At 48.2% G+C, this 27038-nt stretch overlaps 1 protein-coding gene across 4 annotated transcripts in view; it reads left to right on the forward strand.

Annotated features, from left to right (window-relative positions):
* The first annotated feature begins 3507 nt into the window (after positions 1 to 3507).
* Positions 3508 to 27038, forward strand: part of Fubp3 (far upstream element (FUSE) binding protein 3) — a 47226-nt gene continuing 23695 nt past the window's right edge. For 2 of the 4 annotated variants that reach the window (XM_005408344.2, XM_005408345.2), the window contains exons 1-2: positions 3508 to 3687; positions 17747 to 17852. In XM_005408344.2, coding sequence (XP_005408401.1) covers positions 3604 to 3687; positions 17747 to 17852 — 190 coding nt within the window. In that variant the 5' untranslated portion in view covers positions 3508 to 3603. Of the gene's footprint in view, positions 3688 to 5314; positions 5407 to 10509; positions 10542 to 17746; positions 17853 to 27038 lie in introns of those variants that run through there. The other 2 variants (XM_013506716.1, XM_013506715.1) reach the window with 2 other exon arrangements.

A 27038-nucleotide genomic window follows, 5' to 3' on the forward strand; every position in this document is an offset into this window, starting at 1 on the left:
GCTGTCTAACAGAAAGGCAATTATAAAAACATTGCACTGTGTCGTAATCCACCTTATTCACCGGATCTGGCACCCTGTGGCTTCTGACTCTTCTCCAGAGCCAAAATGACCATGAAAGGTCAATATTTTGAATCAGTTCAGGACATGAAGGCAGCCACAACAGTGCCACTAAAGACACTCATGAAAGAGGACTTCCAGAACTACTTCAGAAAGCAGTGTGAACAATGGGATAAGTGTGTTCAAAGCAGGAGGGTTCTTGGGGGAGGATTAGTGGCAATATGTCTTTTAGTACAATTTTTAAAAAAAAATTAAACATTCACCCTATTTTTTAATCACACCTAGCAATACTCACTGTTAATGGGCTAGAAGACTCCTCATATTAAGGTGTTAGTTTTCCCCAGATGGATCTATAGATTAAACATGATCTCAGAAGATCATGAATCCCATGAAATCCCAATGAATTTTTTTATACATAGTAACACGCTAACTCTAAAAGGTATATGCTAAGACAAGGGAACTTAGTCACAAAGATTTTGAACAAGAACAAAGCTGAAGGACTTACATTACTGGATTTTAAGATTTACTATAAAGCCACACGTGATTTTATCAAGACAATGTGGTGTAGATAAAAATACAGGCACATCTGTCAATAGAGTTCAGAAACAAGGTCTACGTTTATACGGTTAATTGTTGAGTTTTTGTTTTTATTTTGTTTACAAAAAGGCATGAAGGCAATTCAACAGAGGAAGGATAGTCCCTTTTCAACCGGTATAGAAACAGTTGGACATTCTTACGAAAACCAAACAAATCTTGACCAATACCTCACATATTATGTGAAAATGAACTCAAAATGGATCCTAGACATAAATGTAAATCCTACATCTGTAAAACTTCTAGTAGAAACCACAGGAGAAAAGCTCTGTGACCTTGGGCTAGGCACTTCTCTTATTAGATAAACACCGCAAGTGCAAGCCATGGAAGAAAAAGATAAATTGGGCTTTTCATCTGAAAGCCACTTGTATTATTAGCCAATTAAATGTGAGCAGAAGTGCCATATGTCATTTTTACGCAAAAGCTTTAAAAGCCAGTCTGGTCTCCAGCCTTCTGCATCCTGTTGACATCAGGCTTGGTCATGTTTTTTTTTTTTTGGCCAGTGAAATCTGCCTATCACTTATAGCAGAAGCTATAAAAGCCAATTTGTGCTTTGCCATTCTCTTTTCTCTCTGCCTTGCTGAAACTTAGACCCAGACAGAGGCTGCCCCCTGGCCTTGGTTAATTAGCAAAGACGACATGTAATAGGACACAACCTTCTGGCCCTGGTTATGTAGTATGAGTGAGAAATTATCTACATTGCGACCCTGTGATTTCAAGGTTGGTTATTTGCAGCATAATCTAGACTCTCTCCTTGGTGAAATTTCATTCAGTGTGGTTTTTAGTCGGTAATATCTAAGAATGAAACATTTCAATGTGACCAGTAACATATCTCCAAATCTCAGGGAGGGAGGGTTTATTTAGTTGACAATTTCATATGTAAATCTAGTTATGACCACAGTATATGGATTTTTTTAAATTCTGAGAATTTTTTCCTGTCTTCTTTGGGCAAAATCATTCTTGTGCATTCATTTTCCAAGTATTGAGAGCCTGAGGGCTGGGGAGAGCAACAAATGAGGCAAACATAGTCTGTCTTAGTAGAGGTTTTATTCTAGTGGAAAAGCCAGTCAAGAAACAAGTAATTACACAAAGATGTAAAACCAGTTGTGATAAGAGCTACAGTGATGACATCAGGATACTGGTGGGCCTGGCCAGGTCCAGGTTTTTTCTGTGCCATGAAAGATAAGTGACCTAATATACTGAAAGGAAGAAAGGGGGAACCAGAACCCTGACTTCCTACATAGGTGTTCTGTGATATTTGGACCAAACCTTGGAATTTGTCTATATTTGGGACAGTAGCCTATTTATGCTAAAAGGAGGAGCCAGCTGGAATATGGATGAATCGACCTGCACCCCTCACGGGTACGTCAGGTCAGTAGAACCGTCTCTGTTCACGAAGGTTGATGCCAAATTCTTCATTTTTACAAAAGCACAGTAAAGTTAAAACACTCAACACACCCAGGCTGGGTAACAACATAGCATCCAGCAACAACCACCACGCTGCCAGCTATTGATTTCCTATTTGGGCTGAAACATGCTATTGGAAAGTGATCACCTCCAATCCTGCAATTTCACCCAATTCTTTTATTTTTCCATAACCCAGGAATTATTCCAGTTTGACATTACTCAATTCAAATAAGTTTCCTAAGCACCTACTGTGTGCCAAACTCTAAAAATCTGAGTCTCTGCTCTCAAGGACTGCACAACCTAGCAGCAAAATCATTAATAAACTGTCTTAACCAGTGCTTTGATGATTGACTAGTTGTATTTCTTCCTAAAACACAAAGATTTCCCAGCACATGGACAGGGTGAGGGGCGGGAGCACTATTCAGTGAAGTCGTGCTGGATTTTATTGACTTCCATTTCTTGGTGTTCTTCTTGCTTCATGATAACTTTAAAACAGGTGTAAGACTGGAAGCGTGATTCTCCATTAAATCCAACTCCTTTGCACCACAGGGCTTGGAGAATATTAAATAGAAGCCTAATCCAAACACAGACAGCCCAACTTGGACCTGGTCACTAACAAGATGTACGTCGAAGCCACTAAGCCTTGCTAATTTGGGGGTGGGGGTTGTTTACTCCTTTATAAGATGGTGCTCCCCAGAGGCTCAAACATTTTTCAGTACTAAGATTCTTTCCTTGCTTTGGAAAATCTGTACCTTGTCACTACCACTAAAAATGTTTAAAATTTCTAAGTATTCCAGGAGCTCTCTTGCAGTAGGCTTTGGACTCAGGGTGGCACCGAAGCAATGACGGTCCTGTGGTATCCTCCCCTCCCCGCATTCTGAAAGAATGTGTAATCGGACACGAAGACGTGCGATGTCACCAAGCAACTCAGGCAGAAGTGGTGTTGCCCGTTCTCTTGCAAACATTACCTGGCCTAGGGCCGGGGATTCCCTGCACTAACATCCTTTGGCGATGCTCCTGGCCCTCCACGTCGCAATCTGGTCCTCACGGTGCCACTGCAAGGCGCTTCGTCCCAATATTCTAGCCCAGTGGTCATCCCAGGGCGGGACTGTCAAGAGTCAGAAAACCCTGACAGCTGGGGCGGGGGGTGCTGTCCTAGAAAAGTCACGTCTCCCCATTTAAGTTCCAAACTCAGACAGTCGGGCACCGTCGGCCACATCGAGTCTCAAGCGCTAGTCAAGACATCAGGACCGACCTGTACCAATGCCCTTCTGCCTAACTTGGGTTGTGATTCTCAACGCCGAAAGTGCCCAGGGCCCTGGATCCGCCCCTCGCGCTGCAGCCCCGCCCCTATTTCCGGTTGGACCAAAGTCCCCGGCCCCGACCCCGCCCCGCCCCGCGGACGCGGCTCTCCTCGAGCGAGCGTCCCAGCGTCCCTTCCGCCGGAAGTGGGGAGACTTTCCCTTTCCGGCTACGGGTCCCCAAGCGGGGTGGGAGGCCGGACCCGGGAGCCGAGCGGCGGCGGCGGCGGCGGCGGTGGTGGTAATGGCGGAGCTGGTACAGGGGCAGAGCGCTCCGGTGGGCATGAAAGCCGAAGGTTTTGTGGACGCTCTGCACCGGGTCCGGCAGGTACGGCTGCAGCCGGCTGGCGGGAGCGCGAAGGCCGAGGCGGGGCCGGGCCCTGAGGAGGGGGTCGGGCCTGGGGGCGGGAGGCAGGCAGAGCCGACGCCTGAGCTAGCCCGGGTGTCTGCGGGGCTGCTGCGGCCGGGATGCAGCTCCGCCGCGAGGCCCAGGCCCAGGCCCAGGCCCAGCCGGTCGGGCGGGTCTCCCCAGGTGCCTGAAGCCGCCAGGATAGAGTTTGCCCACTGCGCTTGCCCCAGGGCGTCCCCGTGCCCAGGCTGGACTGAGACACAGGGTCGCCAGCGCGGATTTCGGGGGTTCGCGAGGGCGTTGTGGAGCTCGTGGTGAGCAACCGGGTGTAGACGAAAGGCAGCTGTCTCACGCCCAGTGAGCAGCTTGTTAAACCTTAGAAAACACCCGTCTTTGGACTTTCTGTGTTTCGAGAGTGGAGTGGAAAAAACCCTGGGATATTTTATTTTTAGGGTATTCTTTAGAGGGTGGTGCTTAACCTCTTAAAGAACCTCTTAAAGGATGGTCCTTAAGAAGTAGAACTCGTTCATGGCAGTAATTTTCCTCTACTAGAGAGGTTGTGATGTGGACTTGGGCAGACAGCGAAATTTTACCGTCTGACAATGTCGTGCACTTTTGTCAGATGTCAGCTGGTTCTTAAGAGGTTACAAGCTTCCCTGGAGAATGAATGTAGGGCCCGCCCAAAATACACGCTGGTTTCTGGCATGATGCTTAGAACAGATCAGTATTGTGTCTAAAACTTACAGGTTGGCCCTAAAACTTAAACTGCTTCGTTTGCTTGTCTTCATCTGCTCCTGTAAGCACTGATGCTTAAAAAAATTGGGCTGTAACTAATGACTGCTTGATTCCTAACAGAAAGCCGCAGGACTCATTGTGTTAGAAGAAGGTCTCCACTTGGGCGCTTGAAGATGTGGTTTTTCCATCTCTTTCAATATGCCAAGGGAGGGAATTCCATCTCTCTCCTAGACGTTGACTTTTCATGTTAACACTGATGCTCCTGTAGACATTACATTGGATCCCAGAACTTTGCAAACCTGTTTCCACCTAAAATTTTCTGATGAATCTTTACTTGTTGCTTAGTTGTCAACCAGTACAGTAGTGAGTGTCCATCTTATTTAGACTTCAGAGCAACCAGCTGCCTGTAATGGATGAACGTGCCATCCAGCTCCTTTTCCATCGTTCTTGCTGGGACATTGCTATGCTGTCCTCCACAGTACAGGATCCTGAACCTTGTTTCTCACTGGTTACTAATAATGTAATGGCTTTCACTCTGTGCAGTGTGTGACAGTCACCTTGTTGGTCTTCTGTGTCCAGGAAGATTTATAGTCACTATCCTAAAAGAACCCAGACCCTCAGTTTAGAGGAGGCCTGTAGTTGAACATTAAATGAATTTTGAACTATTGCGAAGACTGTGCTTTTCTTGAGCCAGTGGTTGAACTCGTATTTTTGGACAGCCTGCTCAAGAGGGAGACCCTCTGTTAAATGCTGACCTGATGTGGATTATTGAAGCAATGGTGTTTACTCCTAGCAGTGAAAACTTCATGGGATTTGTCCTCAGCTGTGAGGTGCACCATTGACTGGAGCAGTCATGAGCCCGCCGGAGCCAGGGCTGTAACTGTGTTCCGTCTGAATTTAACAGCTGAAGGTCCTTACTGTGTCCAAGGATTTGATGGCATTTAAAAACTAAAGAAGAATCAGGTTTGTGAGTAATATTAGGTTTACTTTATAGATTTGTATTGGGCAAGGATTGCATGTTAGAAATCTGTAATATTGTGTGCTTGTAGTAAGGCTTACCTCAAAGGCGCTCAGATTATTTAGACCCCTGGATGGGCATGGTTGTCCTTCACATTGAATACACAGCATGTTGTAGAGTTGTGGGGTTTTTTTTTCCTCCTATTAAATGAAAAGACAGTCTATGTTCTTATTTAAATGGCTGCAGAACGTCCCTCCTCCCATTTATCTGTACTCATAAATATCAGTGAAAGTCTGTAAAGAGCCTTCTGGGAAGCTTGTAGGACATTTGTTTGTAACCTGTCTTACAGTCAGTTTTTCCAGGAAATCGTACTAGGGTCCTACTGGACTTCGAATCTGTAGTCTGTTAAGTCTGGTATGGAGAATCCAGCACCTAATCCGCTGAGGTTCCTTTCCGGCATCTTGAAGCCTCGAGACTTATGTATCTCTTGGACTCTTCCTAACATGAATCGTAGATTGCTGTTAGTTTATTTGGGCATTGTATTCTTAGATCAAAAGAGAGTCTTTGAGGATGTCATATGAAATTGAAATATTTTTTCCAGTAGGTCCTGGGAGGTCCTGTGAATTAATAGTGTTTGACACAAATGGGTAATTTACGTGCATTCTTAGGAAACGTGATCTGATTTAGTCCTGTTGATGAAGATCTAAAACTGCGTATTTAGAAACATCATGACTGTCTCTTCCAAGTCATTGGTTAGCATACATGAAATGTCTCTTCAACTGGTTTAGAGAAGGCGGGATCATAATAAAGGTGGGATGTGGGCTCAAAGCTAAGGTACGCATCATCCTGTTCCATGGCCATACTGTGTACCTGTGTCCTATAGTCTTAAATTACAAGGGACATCACTGAGATTATGGGCCAGCAGATACAAGGCTGTTTTATTTTCTTGCAGTTTCCCCAGGAAGTCTACCAGTAGTTAGTAGCACCTGTCAGTGAGTCCAGCCAATCAGATGTTAATGGAGTAGTGTGCTACTACCAGTTACAGATTCCCAAGAGCCTTCTGTGGGCTGGGCCAGTTGTCTTTCAGGCCTCATCAAAAGATAAGAGATTCTCTTGCCAGATTGCTAGTACTGTTTTGTGTGTGTGCGTTATTGGGATTGAACCCAGAGCCTTCACACTAAACCACATTCCCTACCCATTTATTTGCTTATTTATTTATTTATTTATTTTCCGGTGCCAGGAATCCAGGAATCGAACTCACGACCTCGTGCTTGCCAGGCAGCCGCTGAGCCGCTGAGCTAAATCCCCAGCCCCCTTGCTTTTTTATTTTTGAGACAAGGTCTTGCTAAGTAACTAAGTTGCCCAGACTGGGCTTGAACTGACAATCCTCCTGCCTTGATCTGCCAGGTCTGTGCCTGGCTCTGCTATTGCTCTTTAAGGACTTTAAGCTCCTGTTTTGGTTGAGACCCAGGCAGTGCCCTTCCACACTGCACAACTGGCATATTCTGTTGTATAGAGTGCAGTATCATGGTGGCCCTGCACCCAGATGACTGTCACCAAGCCACTGTAAAACCAATAGAAGGAATGTTTTGTTGACTTTTCAGGCTTAGAACTTAGTCTTTACTCATACCTTTCGTGTGTTGCCTCAGAAATTCGCAGTCCTCTGAAAGTGCTTTCCCATGCTGCCGTTTCCCACGTTGTGCCTGAGCGGTGGATAATTGGAATGTGTCCTTATACCTTGGGCTAATTAGTTAGTGCTTTAAGATGCTGATTCTTCTACCAGCGTTGAATCTCCTTTGAGAGAACAGTGTGCAGAGAACAAGCTCCATTCATTGGCTGTTGGCTACACCTTGAGAGATTCTGCCTTTGCCCATTCAATATACACGTGATTTTGACTCATGGTACAACTCAGTGTGCTGGACGCTCAAGAGATTTCAGTTGTATGCTGTTGAGACTGTCTTGTGGACAGTCCACTGGTTGAGTCACTCAAGTAGGCATTTTACAGGGTACTTAACTCCTGCCTGGGCCCTCAGTAGCTTTCTCAGGAAACCAGTGTCTGTGTGCAATCTACGGACCGCTCCTGTATCTCTGCTTTGATGGGATCCAGTAAAGTATCCTGCAAAGAGCGAGTCCTCCTTAAAGAGGGGGGCAGTGATGTCGTGGAGCCTGTCCCTGTGCGTTAATGGGAGTGCTGAACTTTTTACTGGTATTGAGAAATAGATGGTAAATGAACTCCATTTACCAACTGCTTCTGAGATGTGTCGTTTTCAGCTGAGACTTCACTCAATCTGATATTCCAGGTGTACTGTCAAACTCTGCTTTCTTCTGAAGCTTCAGTTATCTTTTCTTTCTTTTTTTTTTTTTTTTTTTTTGGTACTAGGTATCAAACTTATGACCTCAGGCTTGCCAGGCAAGTGCTTATGCCACTGAGCTATATCCCCAGCCCGCTTCAGTGATCTTGTAGATATCTAGATCACAGTTCTCTGACTAGTGGCCCATGGGCTAGAGAAGATTTACATTGGAGGCTTGCTCTGTTTGACCCACACAATACTAGTACTTATAAATGAGAGTGATTTTGCATAAAAATTGAGATTTTAGCTTCTTTAGCAAAGCTCTGACCATTTTACTCTCACATTCTGCATGGCAGTCACCGGCAGGAGCCGGACAGCTGCCTCTTCTTCCCATGGGCTTCAGCTGAGTTGCTTTTACTCCCAGGCTTTGGTATTCTTTCATACCTATTGAGATTCCTGATGGACTGCTGATCACTTTCCAGATTGCGAGCCCACCATCTCGCCTTTTTCCTTGAAATTTCTGATGGAAAGAACTCTGGATGGTTGCTTAGGGGGGTCTGAGTCCTGCAAGTAGTTGCAGGACCTTGAGCTAGGTTGCCTATAAAGGGTTTGAGTATAGGCTTTTAATTACCAGATTATCCATGGAAGAGTTAGGGGGCAAATAAGTTTGGGATATACCTGGGTAAAGTTGAATTGGCTTCTATACTGCAGCGCCTCTGGGCATGTTTAGTAGGTTATATGCATTAACTCCTGCATGGCTGGAAGGTGTGCACTGTAAGTGTGCTGCAGTTACATGGTGCTGTGCCCTCCTTTCATGGGACCAGGTCATACTCTGTGACTCAGACTTCACAGTGCGTAGCCTGTGGATATAGCGAGGTGGTACGGTACTTCCTAGCATATACATAAGCCCTGGGCCCAGTTGTAGTAACACACACCCAGAGGCAGCACTTTAGGGGATGTGTTAGATGCTGTCAGCTGTCCCAGATCCATGAGCGTTCAGAGCTTCAGTCTAGCTGGAATTGAAAAAATTTTTGACCATATTATTGTGGTTCTTTTTCTTCCTATATTGGATCTGTATTCAAACTTCCTCTATCCTGTGTTCTGTGCAATCCTTTTGTTGCTTTACCTTAGAATTATTCCAACTGAAAATGTTTTGCAGTTGGAATTTTATTATAAAGATTGGGAAGAATAGCTGTTACCACTTTTGGAGTCATGAACTGTACTTTTGTTCCAATAATGGATTGTGACAAATCACTTGCAAGACTGAGTGGTGCTGGTAGAAGCAGTAGTGTGGTTCAGATCACTTTTTTTTTTTTCTTTTCTTTTTGAGACAAGGTCTTGCTATGCAGCTCAGGCTGACCTTGAGCTCACTTTGTAGCCCAGGCTGGTCTGGAACTCGCAACAATCCTCCTGCCTCAGCCTCCTGAGTGCTGGGATTACAGGTGTGCGCCACCACGCCTGGCCCTAGATCACTTTCCATTATTTCAGGAGCCACCAAGTCTGGCCTGTGGCTGGGTGCTGAGCCAGTGCGAAGACTCAGACAACTTTATAGCTGTTTCATCTCATAATGGAGCTAGATTCATCCTCACAAACACCGGAGCAAGGGCTGTGATACTTACTTCATATTTGAAAATAATGAGACAGAGGGAAATAAAGCTATTTTCTCAAAAAGGCACATACGCAGTTAATCCTGTACATGCAGTGGTTCTTGGACCCAAATCTTCCGCATGTTGAAAAGTGGTTTCCTTGCTAGGTTAGTCTGGTCTCCATCATCATAGGATTGCTTGTTCTGATTTATGCCAGTAAATAGGGCAGGATGGGCAGGGCCTCTTCCCTGATGACAATAGCTGCCATTCAGGGCGCCTGTTCTGTGCTGGGTGCCAGGCAGGAATTCTTAGATCTGTTCTCTTCATTTGATGGTCCTAAAGTCCCCATGGATAGCAATATTGTGAAGTGGCTGACCTTGAATCCAGGCTTCGAAGTCAGTAAAATTCTGATCTGCCACTTAACTAGCATGGTGACTTGGACAAGTCATTTAACTTCTTTAATCCTCAGTTTCCCCATCCTTGAAATGGAAATCAGGCTGGGTGTGGTGGTGCACACCTGTAATCTCAGCACTCGAGAGACTGAGACAGGAGAAGCCCTGTAAGTTTGAGGCCAGCGTAGGCTACATAGCAAGACCCTGTCTCAAAAAAGAAAAAAAAAAAAAAAAAAAGGAAATGTGCTGGTAGTAATTTAAAAACAATAGTAAACTGGAAGAAGTGTTGCACACCTATTATCCCAGCTACCCTGGAGGCAGAGGCAGGAGGATCTTGGTTGGAGGCCAGCCGGGGCAATTTAGTGAGACTATCCATAAATACATAAATAAGTAACAACAGCTAATCTTGGGTCTCTGCCCTAATGGGTGGGGGTCATGGTGGGGAGTAGGTAGTGCCTGCTGAAGGGAGCCTGAGGCAGGCGTCTGGCGTGCCAGTAACTTTCTGTCTCCTTCGCTCCCTCCCGTGCTGGGCTGGAACCCAGGGCGTCAGCAGTGCCAAGCGCATACTCTGCCAGGTCTGCCACTGAGATACACACCATCCGGATGTTCTGTTTTTCCATCTGGCTGCCAGCTATGTAGGCATTCTAGTTTTTGAAGATACAGTGAGCTGTAAATTGAAGGTGTGTGTATTTTTCTGTGTCACTGTTATACTTCGGTAAAAGGTTACAGTTGCAGACCTTCAGGGTTCCTTACTTTGTGTCCAGGGTGTTGCTGGGCGCTTTATATTTGTTACCTTGTATCCCCATGGATACAGTGCCAGGCGGACTGGCTCCAAATCCCATAGTAAAGAGAGCAGCAGCTACTTTGTAAGGTCAGTGAAGATTAAACGAGGGCACTGCCAGGCACTTAGTAAGTGCTCGATAAATCTGAGCTACTGTCTTTTGTGACATTAATGGGAGTGGGGTGGGAGAGTAGGACTTGGCTCTGGCACCATTACTCTGGGCCCTCTCTCTGGGACTTACTCCTAGCCACACTAGGCTCTCCTCCCTCGCACATACCTTCTCTCCAGCCTTGGGGAGCAGGGGCTGCTTGGTCCGCCCTGCGTATTTGCGTTCTCCTAGTCAGGGTGGCTCTGGTGGCTGCAGAGCCCAGGTTGCAGTGTTGTGGGCTGGGCCTCTGTGCCCCAGGTGTAGTGAGACCCTCTGCTTGCTGTGTCCCTGGGAATCAACTGTATCTTTATTACGTGGTGAAGTCCTAAGAATGTACGTTGTAGAGGGTGCCACAGCTTCCCATTGGAATCTGTAAGGTGAGCTACTTTATGAAATCGATATTTTCCCTTCAGGAGTTTTACCATAGCAGTATACCCTCAGTATACTACTCACTTCATGCTTTGTTGTTTTTTGTTTTTTTTTTTTTTTTTTAACTTAGATTTGTTTAAAATGTTTTTAAAAGCAAAGTAAGTCATTATCATAAGTGGAAAACATTGTCACACATAGAAAGTTACTAAAACAAGCCAGGCATGGTGGTGCACACGTGTAGTCCCCGCAGTTGGGGGCGAGGCAGGAGGATCACTGTGAGTTCGAGGCCAGCCTGAACTGCATAGTGAAACACTGTCTCAAACAAACTGCCACCCAAAAAAAGTTACTAAAACAAGGCATTAAGTTTTCAAGCACTGATGGGTGCACCCCCCAGAATCACCTGCGTGTGTCTCTGGGAAATGGGCTCAGCCTGCCCTGTGTTGCACAGGTGCCATGCGGCAGGGCCTCTGAAGGACTTACCCAAGGTCACGTGTTGGAACCGCTAGCTGGAAAACCAGGACTCCGTTCCTGGGACGGTGCTCCCATCCCCCACATCTTCTGAGTAGTGGCAGCGGAGGCTAAATGTCTGGCGTTGGTTTACTTTTCATCTATCACTGTGCTGAAAATAGTGCAGGGAGTGAGATAACCCATTGTCTCCCCCACACACAATGGGGGAGAGTGCCTTGTGAGGTAGAGAGAGTCCCCTCAAGGTCACGCTCGCAGACAAGGGACTAGAGTGGTTGTTTCAGTGACTCATCTTCTGGCAGAAGGTGCTCTTCCTGAGCTAAAGGCTGGAGTAGCTACTGTTGGGAACCATCAGCTGGGCCAGGAGGCCAGGAGTTGAGATGTGTAAGGAAGTAGTAGGTGGAGGACAGGGAGGGAGCCTAGTGATTAGGGAGCCTAGACTCTATAGAGCAGTGGTGGTGAACCGGTGGCACGCATGTCCCAGCCAGCTGTTTGTTACCATTAAAAGCTCTAAAAGGTTTACCATCACTGCTGCATAGCGTCGGGGCGGCCCAGGTTTTGGTACTGTGTCTGCCTCTTCTACGATGGTGATGGCTTTGGGCAGGTCCCTCAGTTTCTCTGAGGCAGTTTTTCTTGTCTTAAATGGACATAATAGAGAAATGATGTTTGCTTACAGTATTGGAATATAGTGTGTAACAATATAAATGTAAAGTACAGCATTATTATAGAGTTAATGTTGAGCTCATAGCTGACATTTATGAGTTCTCTGGCTTCAGAGCTATGCCTTTTAAATATCCCGTGCTGCTCCACCGCAGTGGAAAATTCCAAAGTTATAGATGACTGAAGCAAGTATGAATTTAAAAAATACAAATCTGAAAGCTTTAGTTACATTTTAGGATACCTGTCAGTTTAATAAAAATTAGAAATAGGGGATTAATATAAACTTCTAAAATATCAGCTATTGGGAAAATGACATCAAGAAGCATGACACTACTGTATAAATTATAAGGGAGCCTGAGGGCTCAGTACCATGTTTCAGCACCTTCCTTCCTTCCTTCGGTACTAGGAATTGAACCTGGGCCTCATGCAAGCTAGGCAAGTGCTGTACCACAGAGTTATATGAGCTATGTCCTCAGCCTTTTTTAATTTTTTATTTTATTTGGAGACAGGGTCTTTCTTTAGCCCAGGCTGGCCTCACATGTGTATCCTTCTGCCACAGCTCTGCACTGTCTGGGGTTACAGGTGTGTGCCACTGTGCCCAGCTCACATTCCCTCCCTTAGAAAGAAGGGCAAGGAGGCGGAAGCTAGGAACTGTCCTCAGAAAGAAGCGGGGATGTTGCGGCTCATGCGTGTGGGGTCTTGTCTGTCTGGGCATGCGATTCGATACGTAGTACTGTCTGCTGCTCGGGACTTCACCGAGAAGCATGGCGCCTTCGCTCCTTTTTGTTCTGTTCTGCAATCACTGGAGTCACCTTCACTGTTTACTGGGAATGTTTGGGGCCTGTTTTGTTTTGTATTTTTCAGTTCTAGAGATTGAACCCAGGGCCTCTACTCTGAGCTACATCTTCAGCCGTGTGTTTGTTTTTGCAGTTCTGGGCAGTGAACCCTTGGGCTTTGCCATGAGCTACATCTCTGGCCCATTTTTTATTTTACTTTATTTTTTATTTTGAGACAAGATCTGAGTAAGTGACGGAAGTTGCCCAGGCTGAGCTCAAACTCCCAGTGCTTTTCCTCAGCCTCCCAGAGTCCTGGGATTGCAGGTGTGCGTCACTGTGCCTGGTGTGGGACCAGTAATCTTGACAGCCCTTACTCTAGCCGTTGACTGCTTAGCTTATCATGCCACTGTGAAAGGGCCTCTGTGGGGTAGAAGACGTTGCAGCGCTCTTACCTTTTTAATCCATCCGCTGTGCTGGCTGAGGCCTGAAAGCAGCGTTTGCATCTTGAGTAGCCACCCAGCACAGGCTTATCCAGAACACATCTGGAGGGAGATTGCAGGCAGGGGCAGAACGCAGTGGCGCAGGATTTCTGTGTCAGAGTCCTGTTCTAGAGCAGACGCTCCTACCCGGAGACTTGGCTAGGGGAGGGGGGCTGGTGTAAACAGGCACTTGTCCAGACTTCCATCCTCTCCGGCCTAGACAGGGTGAGCCAGGTGCCCTTCGAGGTCCGTGTAATAGCACGCGTTGCATGCAGGCTTTGTGCCCGGTGCGATCTCCGCAGCTCCTGGTGACGCTGCCATCATGCAGAGGCAGCCACAGACCACACAGAAACAGGTGAGCGTGCTGTGTTCTCCTCAGGGCCGGGACACCACACCCAGCAGCTGCAGCCTGAAGGAGAGGCACTCTGGCCCATGTTGTAGTCTGTGGTTGGCTGGCTCGAAGGCAGGAAGGTGACGGGGAAAGGCCTGGGCGGAGAAGAGCTGCTCACGTCACAGCAGACAGGAAGCAGAGATGAGGGAGCCTGGGGAATGGGAGAGAGCCAATCAGGCGACTCCCCCATCCCGCCTCAGCCAGGCCCGCCTCCTAACATCACTTTCACGTCACAGCACCGAGCTTGTTCAGTCACCTTTCACAAGCCCCGCCTATGAGCACCTGAGCTTTGTGGGGGACATCTAAGATCTAAGCCATAGCACGTGCTAGGACTTTTTTCCCAGCACTAGAGGTTCACCTGAGGGCCTTTGCGTGGGTCTGTGTCCCTGGCCCTTGTTTGGTTGTTTTTTTTTTATTTTGAGACAGACTCTTTTTTTAAAAAATCAGATTTTATTGTACATTTTAGATACACATGATGTTCACATTCATCACAGAGAATTTGTACCCGCACATGATATAACTTGTTTCTTTTTTTTTCCCATTTCACTAACCTCCCTTCAAGTGTCCTCCCCTCCCCGTGTACAAAAGCTTTGTTTCCATTTTTTTCCTGCTTTTCTCACTTGTTTTTTATTTTACCCTTCTTTCTTTTCCCTCTTCCTCCTCCCCTTTCATCCTCCCCATTTGAACATTTTCTTCTGTTACATAATACCTATTATACATTTTGGTCCTTATTTGCAGTTTGAGTTTCTCAAACCAGAGAAACAGTGCATGTGTCTGATTTATTTCATGTAAAAATATGGTCTCAAGGTGCATCCGTTTAGCTAGGAATGTCTTGAGCATATCCTTCTTTATGGCCGAGTAGTACTCTGTTGTATTGAAAAACCACATCTTCTTTATCCATTCACCAGTTGATGGGCATTTGAGCTGTTTCCAAGATTGGTCTATTACAGACTGTACTCTGTAAACATGGGAGTGCATATGTCACTGTGATGCTTTTAATTCTGTCAGGAAGATACCAGGAAGGGGAATATCTGGGTTAAATGGAACCTCTGGTCCTAGTTCATTGAGGAATCTCCCCACTGATTTCCACAGTGGTTACACCAATCTGCACTCCCACCAACAGTGGAGAAGCGTTCCTTTTTCCCAAGAGCCCCGCTAGCATTTGTTGTTGGTTGATTTTTTTTTTTTTTTTTCTGGTAACAGGAATCGAATTCACAACCTTGCACTTGCCAGGCAGGCACTGTGCTGCTGAGCTAAATCCCCAGCCCTGTTGTTAGTTGATTTCTTGATAACAGCCATTCTTTCTGGAGTGAAATGAAATCTTAGCGTTGTTTTAATTTGCATGTCTCAAATGACCAGTGATGTTGAATATTTTTTCATATATTCATTTGATTTTTGTATTTCTCCATCTGAGAAGTATCCATCTCAGATGCCCTTTTTGGGATTGGGTCTTTAAATTTGGGGGAGTCTGATTTTTTTGAGTTATTTATATATTCTAGATGTTAGTCTTTTGTCAGAAGAGCAACTGGCAAAAAGTTTTTCCCACTCTGTGGTTGTCTCTTCACTCTGTTGGTGGTTTCTCTTGCTGCGCAAAAGCTTTTTAGTGAGATCCCAGTTGTTGATTCTGTGTGATAGTTCCTTTGCAATCGGGCTTTTGTTCATAAAGTCTTTGCCTACACCAGTGTCTTCAAGAGTTTTACCCATTTTCTCTTCCAGTAGATTTAATGTTTCTGTTTTAATATTTAGATCTTTGATCCATTTTGATTTTAGTTTAGTGCATGGTGAAAGATATGGCTCTAATTTTAATCTTCAGCATGTAGAAAGCCAGTTTTTTCCAGCACCATTTATTAAAGAGGCAATCTTTGTTCCAGTGCATGTACTTGGCACCTTTATCAAAGATAAGGTGGCTGAGTATGTCTGGAGTTGTTTCTGTACCTTCTAATATGTTCCATTGATCCTTGGGTCTGTTTTTCTTTTGCCAGTACCATGCTGTTTTTATCACAGTAGTTTTGTAGTATACTTTGAAGTCAGGGATTATGATGTCCCCTGCCTTGCCTTTGTTGTCCAGAATTGCCTTTGCTATTGTAGGTGAGACAGGCTCTTGCTAAGTTACTGAGTTGTCCAGTGTGGGCCAAACTTGCAACCTTACTGCCTCTGCCTCACAATATGCTAAGATTACAGGTGTGCACCACTATCCCTGGCTTAAAACTTATTTAAAAAACAGCTGATTCAGCAGTCATGTTGCCTGACCCCTGACCTGGACCACAGCAGTGCCTCCTAACTGCGTCTCTGCCTTTGTCCCCTTACAATCTGTGCCCCATGTAGCAGTCAAGGAGCTCTTTTAAATACAGAAATGCAAGTGTTTATCCAGAAACTTAGCGCGTTTCTCCACTGATGAAGGCCTGTAGTAGCCTCCCATCAACCATTCCGTAAACCCTGAGCTCCTTACAGTGGCCCACAGTGAACTGCCTGTCAGAACGCGGCTGCTTCCTACCACGTAGCCACCCTTTTCTCTGCTCACACTTGCTCTAGCCTCAGGCCTTCAGTATGAGCTGTTCACTCTGCCCAGGACCGTCTTCCTTTTGTTTGCTGTGGCCAGCTCTTGGTCATTGTTCAGGTCCCACAGGGACATTGCCTCTTCCCAGTGGCCTCCCAGGACCACATTTGGTTGAGGAGTTGCTTATTTGTGAAGCATTTCTAGTGTCCAGAGTACTCTTTGTACAAGAACTGTTATCATCTTTTGAGACACTGAGTAATCAGCATCATGCCCAGGGGATCTTGTGCATTGAGAAGAGAGGCTGTCTCCTGTCTCAGAACTAAAATCGGCCGGAAGGAGACCAAGGAGCCCCTGACCCCAGCGTGCTGGGCATCTTGAGCCCAGTGCTCGGTTTTAAGCATCACAGTTTCTTTGGCCGTTTATTTGATGAAGGTCGTGTATCTCTGTGTTGGTCCCAGGCAGCCGCAGGCTCCTGGGAACCAACTCAACACAGCCAGTAGGGACTTTGCTGTACGGGAGCTGTGCCAGCTGCTTCTCCACCCACCCTGTGTGGCAAGGGCAGCCGGGGGCTGTGCTGAGATCAGTAGACAGGTCTTTGCTACCTTTGCTTGTAGGAGAGTTGGCTTATTGTGAAGATCGAGTTTAATTTCCTGCTGTGAACAAGGTAGACAAGTGAGTCCTGTTTCCCATTTATTTCTGTAGAAAATTGTCAGTAGCTGTGTCCTTTTCTTTCACTGATGGCATTAGCAGCGAGGAAGCTCGCAGACGTCTCCCTCTGTCTGACGCAGGCATCGGGAAATTGCCTAGACACATCCTTTTAGAAGGAGCTTCATGTGTCTGTAGCTTACACCCTCGGCTGAGAGACCTTAAAGTTCTTAGGATGATGGATCTGAAGAGTTGTCACTTCTGAGCAAACAAGGGGACTGGGGGAATGGGAGTTGAGTCCAGGGCCTTTGCACTGAGCTACATCCCCAGCCCCTCTCCCTTTTTTTTGTTTTATGGTTGGTTCCTTTTACTTATTTTGAGACAGAGTCTTACTAAGTCACTGAGTTGTCCAGGATAGGCTGGAACTTGGCAGTCCTCATGCCTCAGCCTTCCTGAGTGCTGGGTGTACAGCTGAGCACCACCATGCCAGGCTTCCTTTCTGAAATTCTTGAGTAATGTATTGCACAAGGGAAGAAATCCTGTGATAAAACCTTTCCAACAAAGAATTCCATATTGTTTTCCCACCACCACCCCCCCCTTAAACTGTGGCATACCTATTCTGTTTAGTAGCTACTTAAAATACTTCGCTTATAGAAGACACATTTTGGAAAGTATTTTATTTCTAAAGACACATTTTTATTAAGACCATAAGAAAGCCACGTTAATTAGGGGGCAGGTTTGTCCCATCACGACAGTGGTGTGCGTTTTTCCAGGTCGGGCAGAGTTGTGGTAAGGGCCCCGTACAGAGGACTCCGCCCTTTCTCCTGTGAATGTACTGAGCATTTAAATCTGATTCTCTCTGTAGATCGCTGCTAAAATTGATTCAATTCCTCACTTGAATAACTCCACACCTCTCGTGGACCCCTCGGTGTATGGATATGGAGTGCAGAAGCGGCCCTTGGACGATGGAGGTAGGTTGCCACAAATGTCTTGCCTTTCAAGATGGCAGTGCACCTGCCAGTTTAGCTTGACTGTGTGTCAGGCCATCCCCTCCCCAGCCTCTCCCCGGCACCCGTTAGAGGAAGAGCAGATGGGAAGTGTTGAGGGTGGTATTTTCAGCAGTTCACCAGCCTTTAAGTTCCTGTTCACCTCGATACCGTGGGAAACCTTTCAGCTGCACCCCGAGGCAAAGCCTGGGCCTCCAGCATCTGTTCGGGAGTCACATGAGAATTTTGTTCGATTTCGCCCCATTCTTCCGGGACACAAGTGGGGCTGAAGTTCCCACTTTCTCCAGAGGAGAACAAAGACGGGGTACGTGGCCCTGAGGAAGCAGTGGCTGCATCCTGAGCTCCAGAAGAGGGAAGAGAGGCAGTGACCTTTCCGCAGTTTCACTGCAGGGTTGTCGCCATCCCTGTTTGTGACAGGCCATTCATTCATCCATTCATTCATTGTTTTACTGGTTGGTTTGTATTGCCTGCTCCATGCCAACAGGAACTTGAGCCCACTTAGAAGTAGTGCTTGAGCAGAGTTTGCCCATGTGTTTCTGCACCGTGCTTGGCTCCCTTTCACGTGTCTGTCTTGTGTTGCTCTCCAAGGGGTAGAGTGCCCTAGGCTGCGCGTGAGTCTTCTCTGCTGTTCTTTCTGCTGGTCTGCATATGTACCCAGTGGTTTGTGTGTGTGTGTGTGTGTGTGTGTGTGTGTGTGTGTGTGTGTGTGTTTGCTTTTTTTTTTGTTCCTTCCCGGTACCAGGAATCAAACTCACGACCTTGCACTTGCCAGGCAGGCGCTGTGCTGCTGAGCTAAATCCCCAGCCCCTGTGTGTTTGCTTCTGTGATAGATCAGGTGGAAAGATCAGGGTGCAGAGTAGTATACATTGTGTAATCTCCTTTTCCAAAACAAGTGCGTGCTTTTCTGTATGTAGAGTACAACTTAGTGTGACTGAGTCCTCTGGTCTCTGGGAATTCTGAAAGAGGAGATGGCCATTGTTTTTAGATGTGGGAACGTTTTGGGGATGATTATTGAGATTCACAGGGTGAAGCGCTTTAAGGCAAAGTGCTCACTTGATTGTGGAAGTTCTTGTCTATTTAAAGCTGTTTGGGGCTGGGGATATAGCTCAGTGGCACAAGTGCCTGCCTGGCAAGCACAAGGTCCTGAGTTCAATCCCCGGTACCACAAAAAAAAAAAAAAAAAAAAAATCTGTGTATGATCGTACACACGGATGCTGCACTCCAGGGCCGTTGAAGTGAGGTAACTCTTGGAACTGCTGCTGCACACCAGTGCCCTGTGAGCTTTTTCTACTCGACTGGTGTTGGAGGTGTCTGCGTGCTTGCCCAGTGATGAGTTGCAGTGCAACGTACGGTCACCTTGGTACCTTGCACACGGAGGGCAGTTGTGCTTTCTCCCTCCCACAGGATGTCAGTGTAAAGGTAAAACAACTGTCCGCTCCTGAGCACAGGTCTCGTTGATGAACAGTGTCTCCCCGGCCCAGTGTTTCACAAGTCGAGATCATTGTGTTTTACAACTCGTTCGGCCTTCCCTCCCTGACAGCTCAGCCTTGTCACCCACTGCCTGCTGTTGAAGGGCTGACCCTTAGGTGGGCAGCAAACAGGTAGTCACCATGTCCTTGCGCAGGGAGCCACGCAAAGGGAACGCCTCATGTTTGCAAATGGAGCCCGACAGCCTGGTGCAGACATTTGCCTCCCATCAGTGCTCTGCACACCCATTTGAAAAACCCAGCAAAAGGCCCTGCATTCATCAATAGAGAGACGCAGGCAGCAGACGGAGCTGATGTAGCCAGGGCTGCCAGGCGGCCAGAGCCCCACCTGCAGCACCGTGTGTTACAGCTTTCTTGTGAATCCTAGTGCTTCATGTCTGCCTTTGGAGAGTAAGTTCTCCAAACAGGAGAAACGTGGCTGCCCTTTCCCCTCGGCACAGTGACAAGGCCGAGCAGGAGCCCGGCTGTGTTCTACAGATCTGCAGACTTCTCCGGACACGCACGGCCTGTGGGACAACAGACTGTTTGAAGGACAGGACATTTCCTCAGGCCTTTTATACTTTGCTTAACAGTTTGATAAAATCATTCCTCTTGTTTCATTTTTTTTTTTTTTAATTACGTATCCCAGGCTGGTTTCAAACTCACAGCAATCCTCCTGCCTCAGCCTCTAGAGTGCTAGCATTACAGGGATCACCAGCATGCGTCACCACAGCCAGCCATTCTTCCTCTCCTGTTGAGCACTTTTAAAGAAGAGTTGTACACATTTGTTTTCTCCATGTGTAGAAATCGGGCTTACTGTCATTCACTGGGAGCCTGGGAGCCCGGGAGCCCTATGTGGGGCCTGCCGTAGCCTCACAGTGTCCGTTGTCTTCTGGTGGCAGTGAGGATGGAGAGGAAATCAGCCACAGATTCCGCGGGGCCGGTGCTCACGTGCGCACCTGTGCTGGCTACTTTGTGCCTCACAGCGTGGGGGCTCTCGTGTGAGCAAAGTCTGGAAAAGCCCCGAGGCGGAGCAGGACACACAAATCCAGCACTTCCTTCGTGGTGGCAGCGATCTCCAAGGCTTTTGTTTGGTTTGGCCAGGGCTTTTCTGGACTGAAGCTCCCAGATCGCTTCTTTAGCAACCTGAACTTTCTCACTCTCCTGGGAGCAGAGTTCTTTAACCTTTCAGAGGGCAAGGTCCCGTGCCCCAAAACATGGAAGGTGCTCTTCAGGCCCACTTAAAAACATGTTAGCTTTGACTTTAACTCGAAGGAACCTGACAGTGGGATTTATTTGGGGTGGGGAGGTTTGCGGGCAGGTGCATGCGTTGGAGCAGCGAATGTGTGTGAGACTGTGATGCACATCGTCCTGATGTAGAAAGGGCGGGGGGAGAGGCATTCCGAGCCGCCTGTGAGAATCCTCTTGGAGCCCGTAGCCCGGCTTTCAGGGCCTGCTGGATGTCCTTCCTGGCAGCAACAGCCCTCCTGCGGCCCCCAGCCTCCGACTGAGCCACTGTTACTATTAGCATCTGCATTCTTGACACCTGCACGTTGTAACGGTCTGAAGTGTGCCGCTGGCACCGCACCAGCTCGGGTCCCGCCCTGCTCTTGCTGGAGCGCTCCGTCGGGTGAGTTCGCGCTGCTCTGGAGCCAGTCTGACCTGTTGGAGTCCTCCTGTGGGGTGGGTGTGAGCTTCGGCACCCAGGTAGTTCCGATCTGCCCGCCACCTCGCCGTCCTCCCAGTCTTGCACTCGGCTCGGCCCCTGGCTGCCTTCTGGCTGGCAGCTGTGACTTCCTCCTGGGGATGTCTCGCCTGCCTGCCGCTTCCCGGCCCCTCCTCACACTCGCCTCACCGGGAATACTCGGTCACATGCCCTCCGAGTTGCAGAAGTGGCCCATTGTCACGTCCTTTGCTCTGCAGGGACTAGCAGCTCTCGCGCACCTCTTGTACTGGTGTCTCCGAGACAGCGATCCTTGTTTCCGCAAGCACAGGCAGTGGAAGCAGGAACTGTCCTGCTTAACTTTTCCTTCACTGAGTCCAATCATCAGCATTTTCTTCTCTCTTTTTTTTTTTTTTTCCAGTCTTTTTGAGACAGAGTCTCGCTATGCAGTTCAGGCTGGCCTTGAGCTCACTTTGTAGCCCAGGGTGGTCTCGAACACTCAACAATCCTCCTGCCTCAGCCTCCTGAGTGCTGGGATTACAGGTGTGCTCCACCACGCCTGGCCATTAGCATTTTTAGCATTGTGAGAGGTAGGCTCCCAGTGGAAAGGATGGTGTCAGCAAAGTATTAGCTAACTTAAATTCAGCCAGGAATTGATAAGTTTTTTCCTAAAGCACCAGGCAGTAAATAGTTTGGGCTGCAGGCCCTGTCCCACTGCTCAGCTGTGCAGCTGCATCTCTGGAGCAGCCAGACACAGAGGTAAACAAGCCATAGCCACGTTCAGTTGGACGATGCCCTCGGGCGTAGAGCGCTAGCCCTATGGCAGTTGGTCCTCACACCTGCTTGTCCTCCGGAGAGTCCCTGCCACTGTCCTTAAACCAGTCTCCTAAGCCATGGCAGGTCCTGTCACTTTGCTGTCCTCGCCCCGCAGAAGCCAGGTGACCTCGTGTTTGCTCCTGAGCTGGTGGACATATGGAGAGGCCAGTGTCCTCTCAGCACTCCTAGCAGGGAGTGCAGCCTTGGGGCCATGCCTTACCCTCTTCCCCACACTATGACGGGCCCAGATCCTGACCTGGAGGTGTGTGGAGCCTTGCTCTTGCCAAGTGACTTTGAAATACAGCCACCTTCCGTCCCAAGGACAAGTCTCTGGTGCTTTTGTGATCCTGTTTGGTGTGGTACAGCACAACCTTGGGTTTTGTTCATTGAAACAGGGTCTTACTGTGCAATTCAGGCTGGCTCTGAACTTGTTATGTAGCCCAGGTTGACCCTGAACTCTGGGAGATCCTCCTCCCTCAGCCTCTGCAGTGCTGAGATTACATTTGTGCACTACCATGACCACCTGCTTTTATTTTATTTTATTTTATTTTATTTTATTTTATTTTATTTTGTGGGGGGTACCAGGAATCTCATTTTATTTTGACAGTATTTTTTGAGGCAAAGAAAGATTTCTTGGGCATACTATCAGATGAAATATTTAAGGAAGATTGGAAGAAAATACTTTTATGATCCTTCTCAGGTCTCGTTTCAACCCCTGTAGCACAGGGCAAAGAGAAAGAAAAAGCAGAGGGAGGAGGAAATGTTTTTTGTTTACTGGGTTTTTTTGGTGGGCTGTTTTGTTTGTTTTAGTTTTCTGTACCGTGGATGGAAGCCAGGGCCTGCACACCAAGCTGCACCCCCAGGCCCCCTCCTTTTTGAGACAGGTTCGCATTATGTAGCCCACACTGGCCTTGAACTCAGGATCCTCGTGCCTTGGCCTTGCAAGGGCTGGCATTACAGGCATGTGCCACTGTGCCCAGCAGAAAGGTTTTTTAAATCCCAGACTGAGAAGAGAGATGATAGCCAGCCAGTGGTGTACACCTATGATCCCAGCTACTTGGGCTGAGGAAGGATGATCTCGAGTTGGAGGGAAACCTGGGCAGCTTAGTGAGATCCTGTCCCTCGATAACATTTTAAAACAAGACAGGCGAGGGGAGCTGGCTGTGCCGAGGTCTAGGACGGTTGCTGCCCGGCGGCCTAGGCCCACAAGTCCCAGAGGTCCGGTTAGGGGAGAGAGGTGGGACTTTGCAGTGCAGTGCTTTCCCTACCTCAGGGTAGCCGCTGGAAGGGTGGAGAGCAGGGCCTGAGCCCGTGCAGAGAGTGGGCCCAAGAGCCGGGTGTGAGGGGCGCAGTGAGTTGGTGCCTGGGCACTGCCCTTGGGCTGCTGCATAGGGAGCCGGTGACTGCTGCGAGGCTGTCCATTGGCTTCTTGCCCTTCCTGGGCAGGTGTGAGGGTCTTAGACTGGGGAGCCCCAGGTGACATGCAGGAGTCTGACTTTATCAGCAGCAGCCCTGCCCCAGCCCCATCTGCCCTTCTCAGGACGGAAATTCAGGAGCAAAGGGGCATTGCGTGGGGCCCGTGCACATGTGAGGAGGCAGAGGGATGCAAGAGCCTCTTTCCTGTGAGGGGGAGCGGGGCGGAGTAGGGCCTGGCTCTCACAGGAGTCCAGCAGGTCTGCGCATGCTCAGCCCCTTAGCCAGGGCAGCAGAGGCGCTCGCTTCACGGGGTCCCTGGATTTGCAGAGCTCTTAGGGAGTAGCTTTTCTACCCCAGGTGGATGTGAGAATCCATCCAACCTAGGAAGCTTGTAACACTTACTGTGACAGTATGGGCTCCCCACAAGAGTGTTTTCACAGTCCTACAAAACTACACACGTGTCCCATGCAGCCCATGGTTGCACCCCTTAGCCTTTATCCCCAGGAAATGAAAACTCAATGTTTGCACAAAAGCCTCTCCACAAACCTCACAGCAGCTCTATCCTGACAACTCCAGAATGGATGTCCTTCTGCCAGTGAAGTGATAAACAGTCAGCTGTGTCACAGAGTATTACTCAGCGGGGAAAAAGGAACATACAGTCTGTGCAGCACCCTGGACACAGCTCCCAGAAGTGTGCCGCGTACAAAAGGCCAACCAACATTTTTGGGATAAACAGTAGATGAGAGATGGCAGGGGTTAGGGTTGAACACTGCAGGAGGTACAGGAGGGGTAGGACAAGACCACATTGCAAGGGAAGCTGCATCGACTGGGGCTTAAGTCCCAGCTCTGCCGGCTGTTAGCTGTGTGATTCTAGGCAGGGATTAACATCTCTGAGCCTGTTTCCTCACCTGTGAGCTAGAGCTCCTTACATTTATGTCATGAGATTATCCATTATTTATAAATGCCACTAACAATCTGAGTAAACAGTTTTCCATCAGAACTGGTCGGCATATACATATTAAAGCATGTGTCATTGAAAAGGTTTAGGAAATGTACACCCTTACTGTATTACATTCTGTTTTCTGTGTCAATTTCAAATAAAGCTCCTTGTGACTCCCTATCCTGATTTTACTGGCTTAAATGAAGAAACAGCTTAGTGCTATGAGTGGAAGGTTGCAGAGTTGGTGTTTGCTCACTGTGGCTGCACGGCTTTTCGGGGAGGCCGTGGCCCGCACTCCTCAGGGCGCCTAGTCCCAGCTCAGCCTCCCCCAGCCAGGTGAGGCTTCCAGATCACGCAGCTCTTCGCCATCCCGCCTCCGGATCTCAGCCTCTCCTGCACTGTTGCATCCTCGGGCCTGGCCCCGAGCTCAGCACCTGCAAGGCCCAGCCGTAGCCACAAAGAGTGAACGCAGCCCAAGACAGCAGGCTGCGCCCTCCTCTCAGGCAGGCGGCGCGGGGCTGTGCAGGGAGGCACCGGCGGGCTGCAAAAGGGCGCGAGACTGCCAGGAGGAGCGACAAGGTTGGGATAAACTTGAATTTTCTCTCGCATTTGAAAAATACGTAATTTGCAAAATTAGTAACAAATTAGTAAAATTAGTGTCTCAAAAAGACAAAAAAAAAAAAAAATTAGTAACCGGTTACTTGCCAGGGGTCTTCCGCTTGAACTCTGGGAGGCAGCAAGACACAGGAAGCCTTTGTGTCTCCCCAGCACAGTGGGCGGAGGGGCCGTGAGGACTCCCAGGCGCCAGAGCAAGGTTTGCTGAGGTTTTGCCGGGCACAGAAAGTGCCATCCCCCAGCTGAGCTGTTCACCTGCGCTTCTGCAGACCCCAGCCATGCCGCACCTGCCGTCCTGAGCAGCGCTGGCTGCTCCCCTTCCTGGGGCGTGTGGGGCCAGCGGGTGACAGGGCTGGCACCTCTTAGAAAGCTGGGTGTGTTGCCCAGTAAATAACTTTGTTAGCGTTTCTTTGGGAGAAGAAAAAGGCTTTTTTCCTTCCTCACTAATATCTCTGGCCACCTGACTTTTTTTTTCGGAGCATTATTGAAATTGGCAGAGTATTACTCTTTAGAAAGAATTTCGTACGTTGTAGGATGACTCTTTCTCTGTGAGATTCATTTTCCATGCGCAGCCCAAGCAGCCTCTTATTATGTGGTGTGCAGGATAAATGAGAGCTGCCCCTGTGCACGTGGGTGCGCTGGAATTGAGCTAAGGGGAGCTCGGAAGAGGGTGAGGCATTGTCGGCCAGCTCGCACCATTAGCAGGAAATAGGACTGATTTTATTCAGCCTTTTCCTCCTTTGCAGTAAAATGACTGCAGTTACATTAAATTGAACTTGATAGGCTTTCCCGCCGGCCTCCCTGCCGTGCCCCTCCTCCAGGGAGAACTGAGGAGAGGTCCTGGTCCTGGAGCTGGACACCCATTTGCTGTGTGAGCCGGGGCCTCTCCTGGCCATGCTGGGTTTCAATTTTAGGCGCCAAACGCGACTGTGTCCTAAGGGAGGGGAACCTCAGTCTTGGGTCACAGCGTGTGCCCCAGGCGAGGTGGGGGAGGGGGCCCCCCTAAGCCTCCCGTCGGCCCACCGGGTAGACCGGGTCTGGGTTTGGTTTCTCTCCTGGGTGGTGTGGCCCCCACAGTCTGTCTATTTGTGGAGTGATGGTGTGTGCAATTTTACCTTCCATCTCTGTGGGCACCTGCACTTGTCAGAGTGTCACAAATGGTACTGTGTACGTGACGCTTCCAGTGTACACTTTGTCAGCAAGAGGGAATTTCCATTTTGGTGGTGAGTAGAATGGTTACTTGGGAATGGCTTTTGAGCGGAAGTGTTCTGCCCAAGCGGGGTTCTTTGCGGCAGCGCTGCCCTCTGCTCTGTTTCTGTAGCTCTTCTGAGACTGCTGAATCCAGAGGTCCTGGGCCGTTTGCTGTCTGGGACCCAGCAGGCGGTGGCCAGGGGCCTGGTTAGTGGGCAGCTCTCCTCTGACCTCGTAGTTCTAGACATTCAGCTCCCCAGACTTCAGCGGTTCCTTTACTCCCCCGAGACGGTCCTGATGGCAGTTAGGGGAGCTGCATTTGCCTCAGGCCAGAATCGCTATGCAATCCCACAGGCCCTCTGCCTCGCTGTGCTAGGTGTTTGCTGCCTTCCCTCTGCCTTCAGTGTTGGGCAGTCCTCCGGAGGAGGCAAGGCCTGTCCTGGGCTAGGGTTTGGGGTGAAATAGTCGTGAGCACTCTCTCTCCCAAGCAGCAGCATTTGTTACAATCCAAGTAGATGTGCATAGAGAACATTTTAAGAGTCTGTTAGAAAACAATGCTCTTATCCCTGAGACAAGCAGATTAACAGTATATACTGTCAATAATTTGGCTGCAGACCATTATCTTGCTATTGATCCAGAAGAGATACCTGGTGGAATGTCAGGGAGCTCAGTAGCTTTGCCTACTTTTTGCTAGTGTTGTTTCTGTGTGCTCTCTGTTCTTTCAGAATGTCACGACATGCTTTCTTCTCCTTTGTCTCTGACCAGCTCCTGTCCAGACTGACAAGATTACATTTGAACAGGAAGAAGAACAGTTGGAGTTGTGTGTTTCCTGTATCAAACCGCTTTGCTCTTTGTCCTGAAGTTGATGTAATGGATCCTTCCCCACTTTCCTCTTAGCTATTCTTTAATAACTTTCTCCAAAGACACATATTTGAATGCTCTTTTTAGCATCTTGGAAGGTACATTCAGTTCTTTGCAATATGTTTGGGGTTTGTACTTATTGTCTGCTGACTATATTTCCTGAGCTGCATTTTTCAAAAGAG

The sequence above is a fragment of the Chinchilla lanigera genome, unplaced genomic scaffold, assembly GCF_000276665.1.
Source record: "Chinchilla lanigera isolate Chin_1 unplaced genomic scaffold, ChiLan1.0 scaffold00112, whole genome shotgun sequence".
Taxonomy (NCBI): Eukaryota; Metazoa; Chordata; class Mammalia; order Rodentia; family Chinchillidae; genus Chinchilla; species Chinchilla lanigera.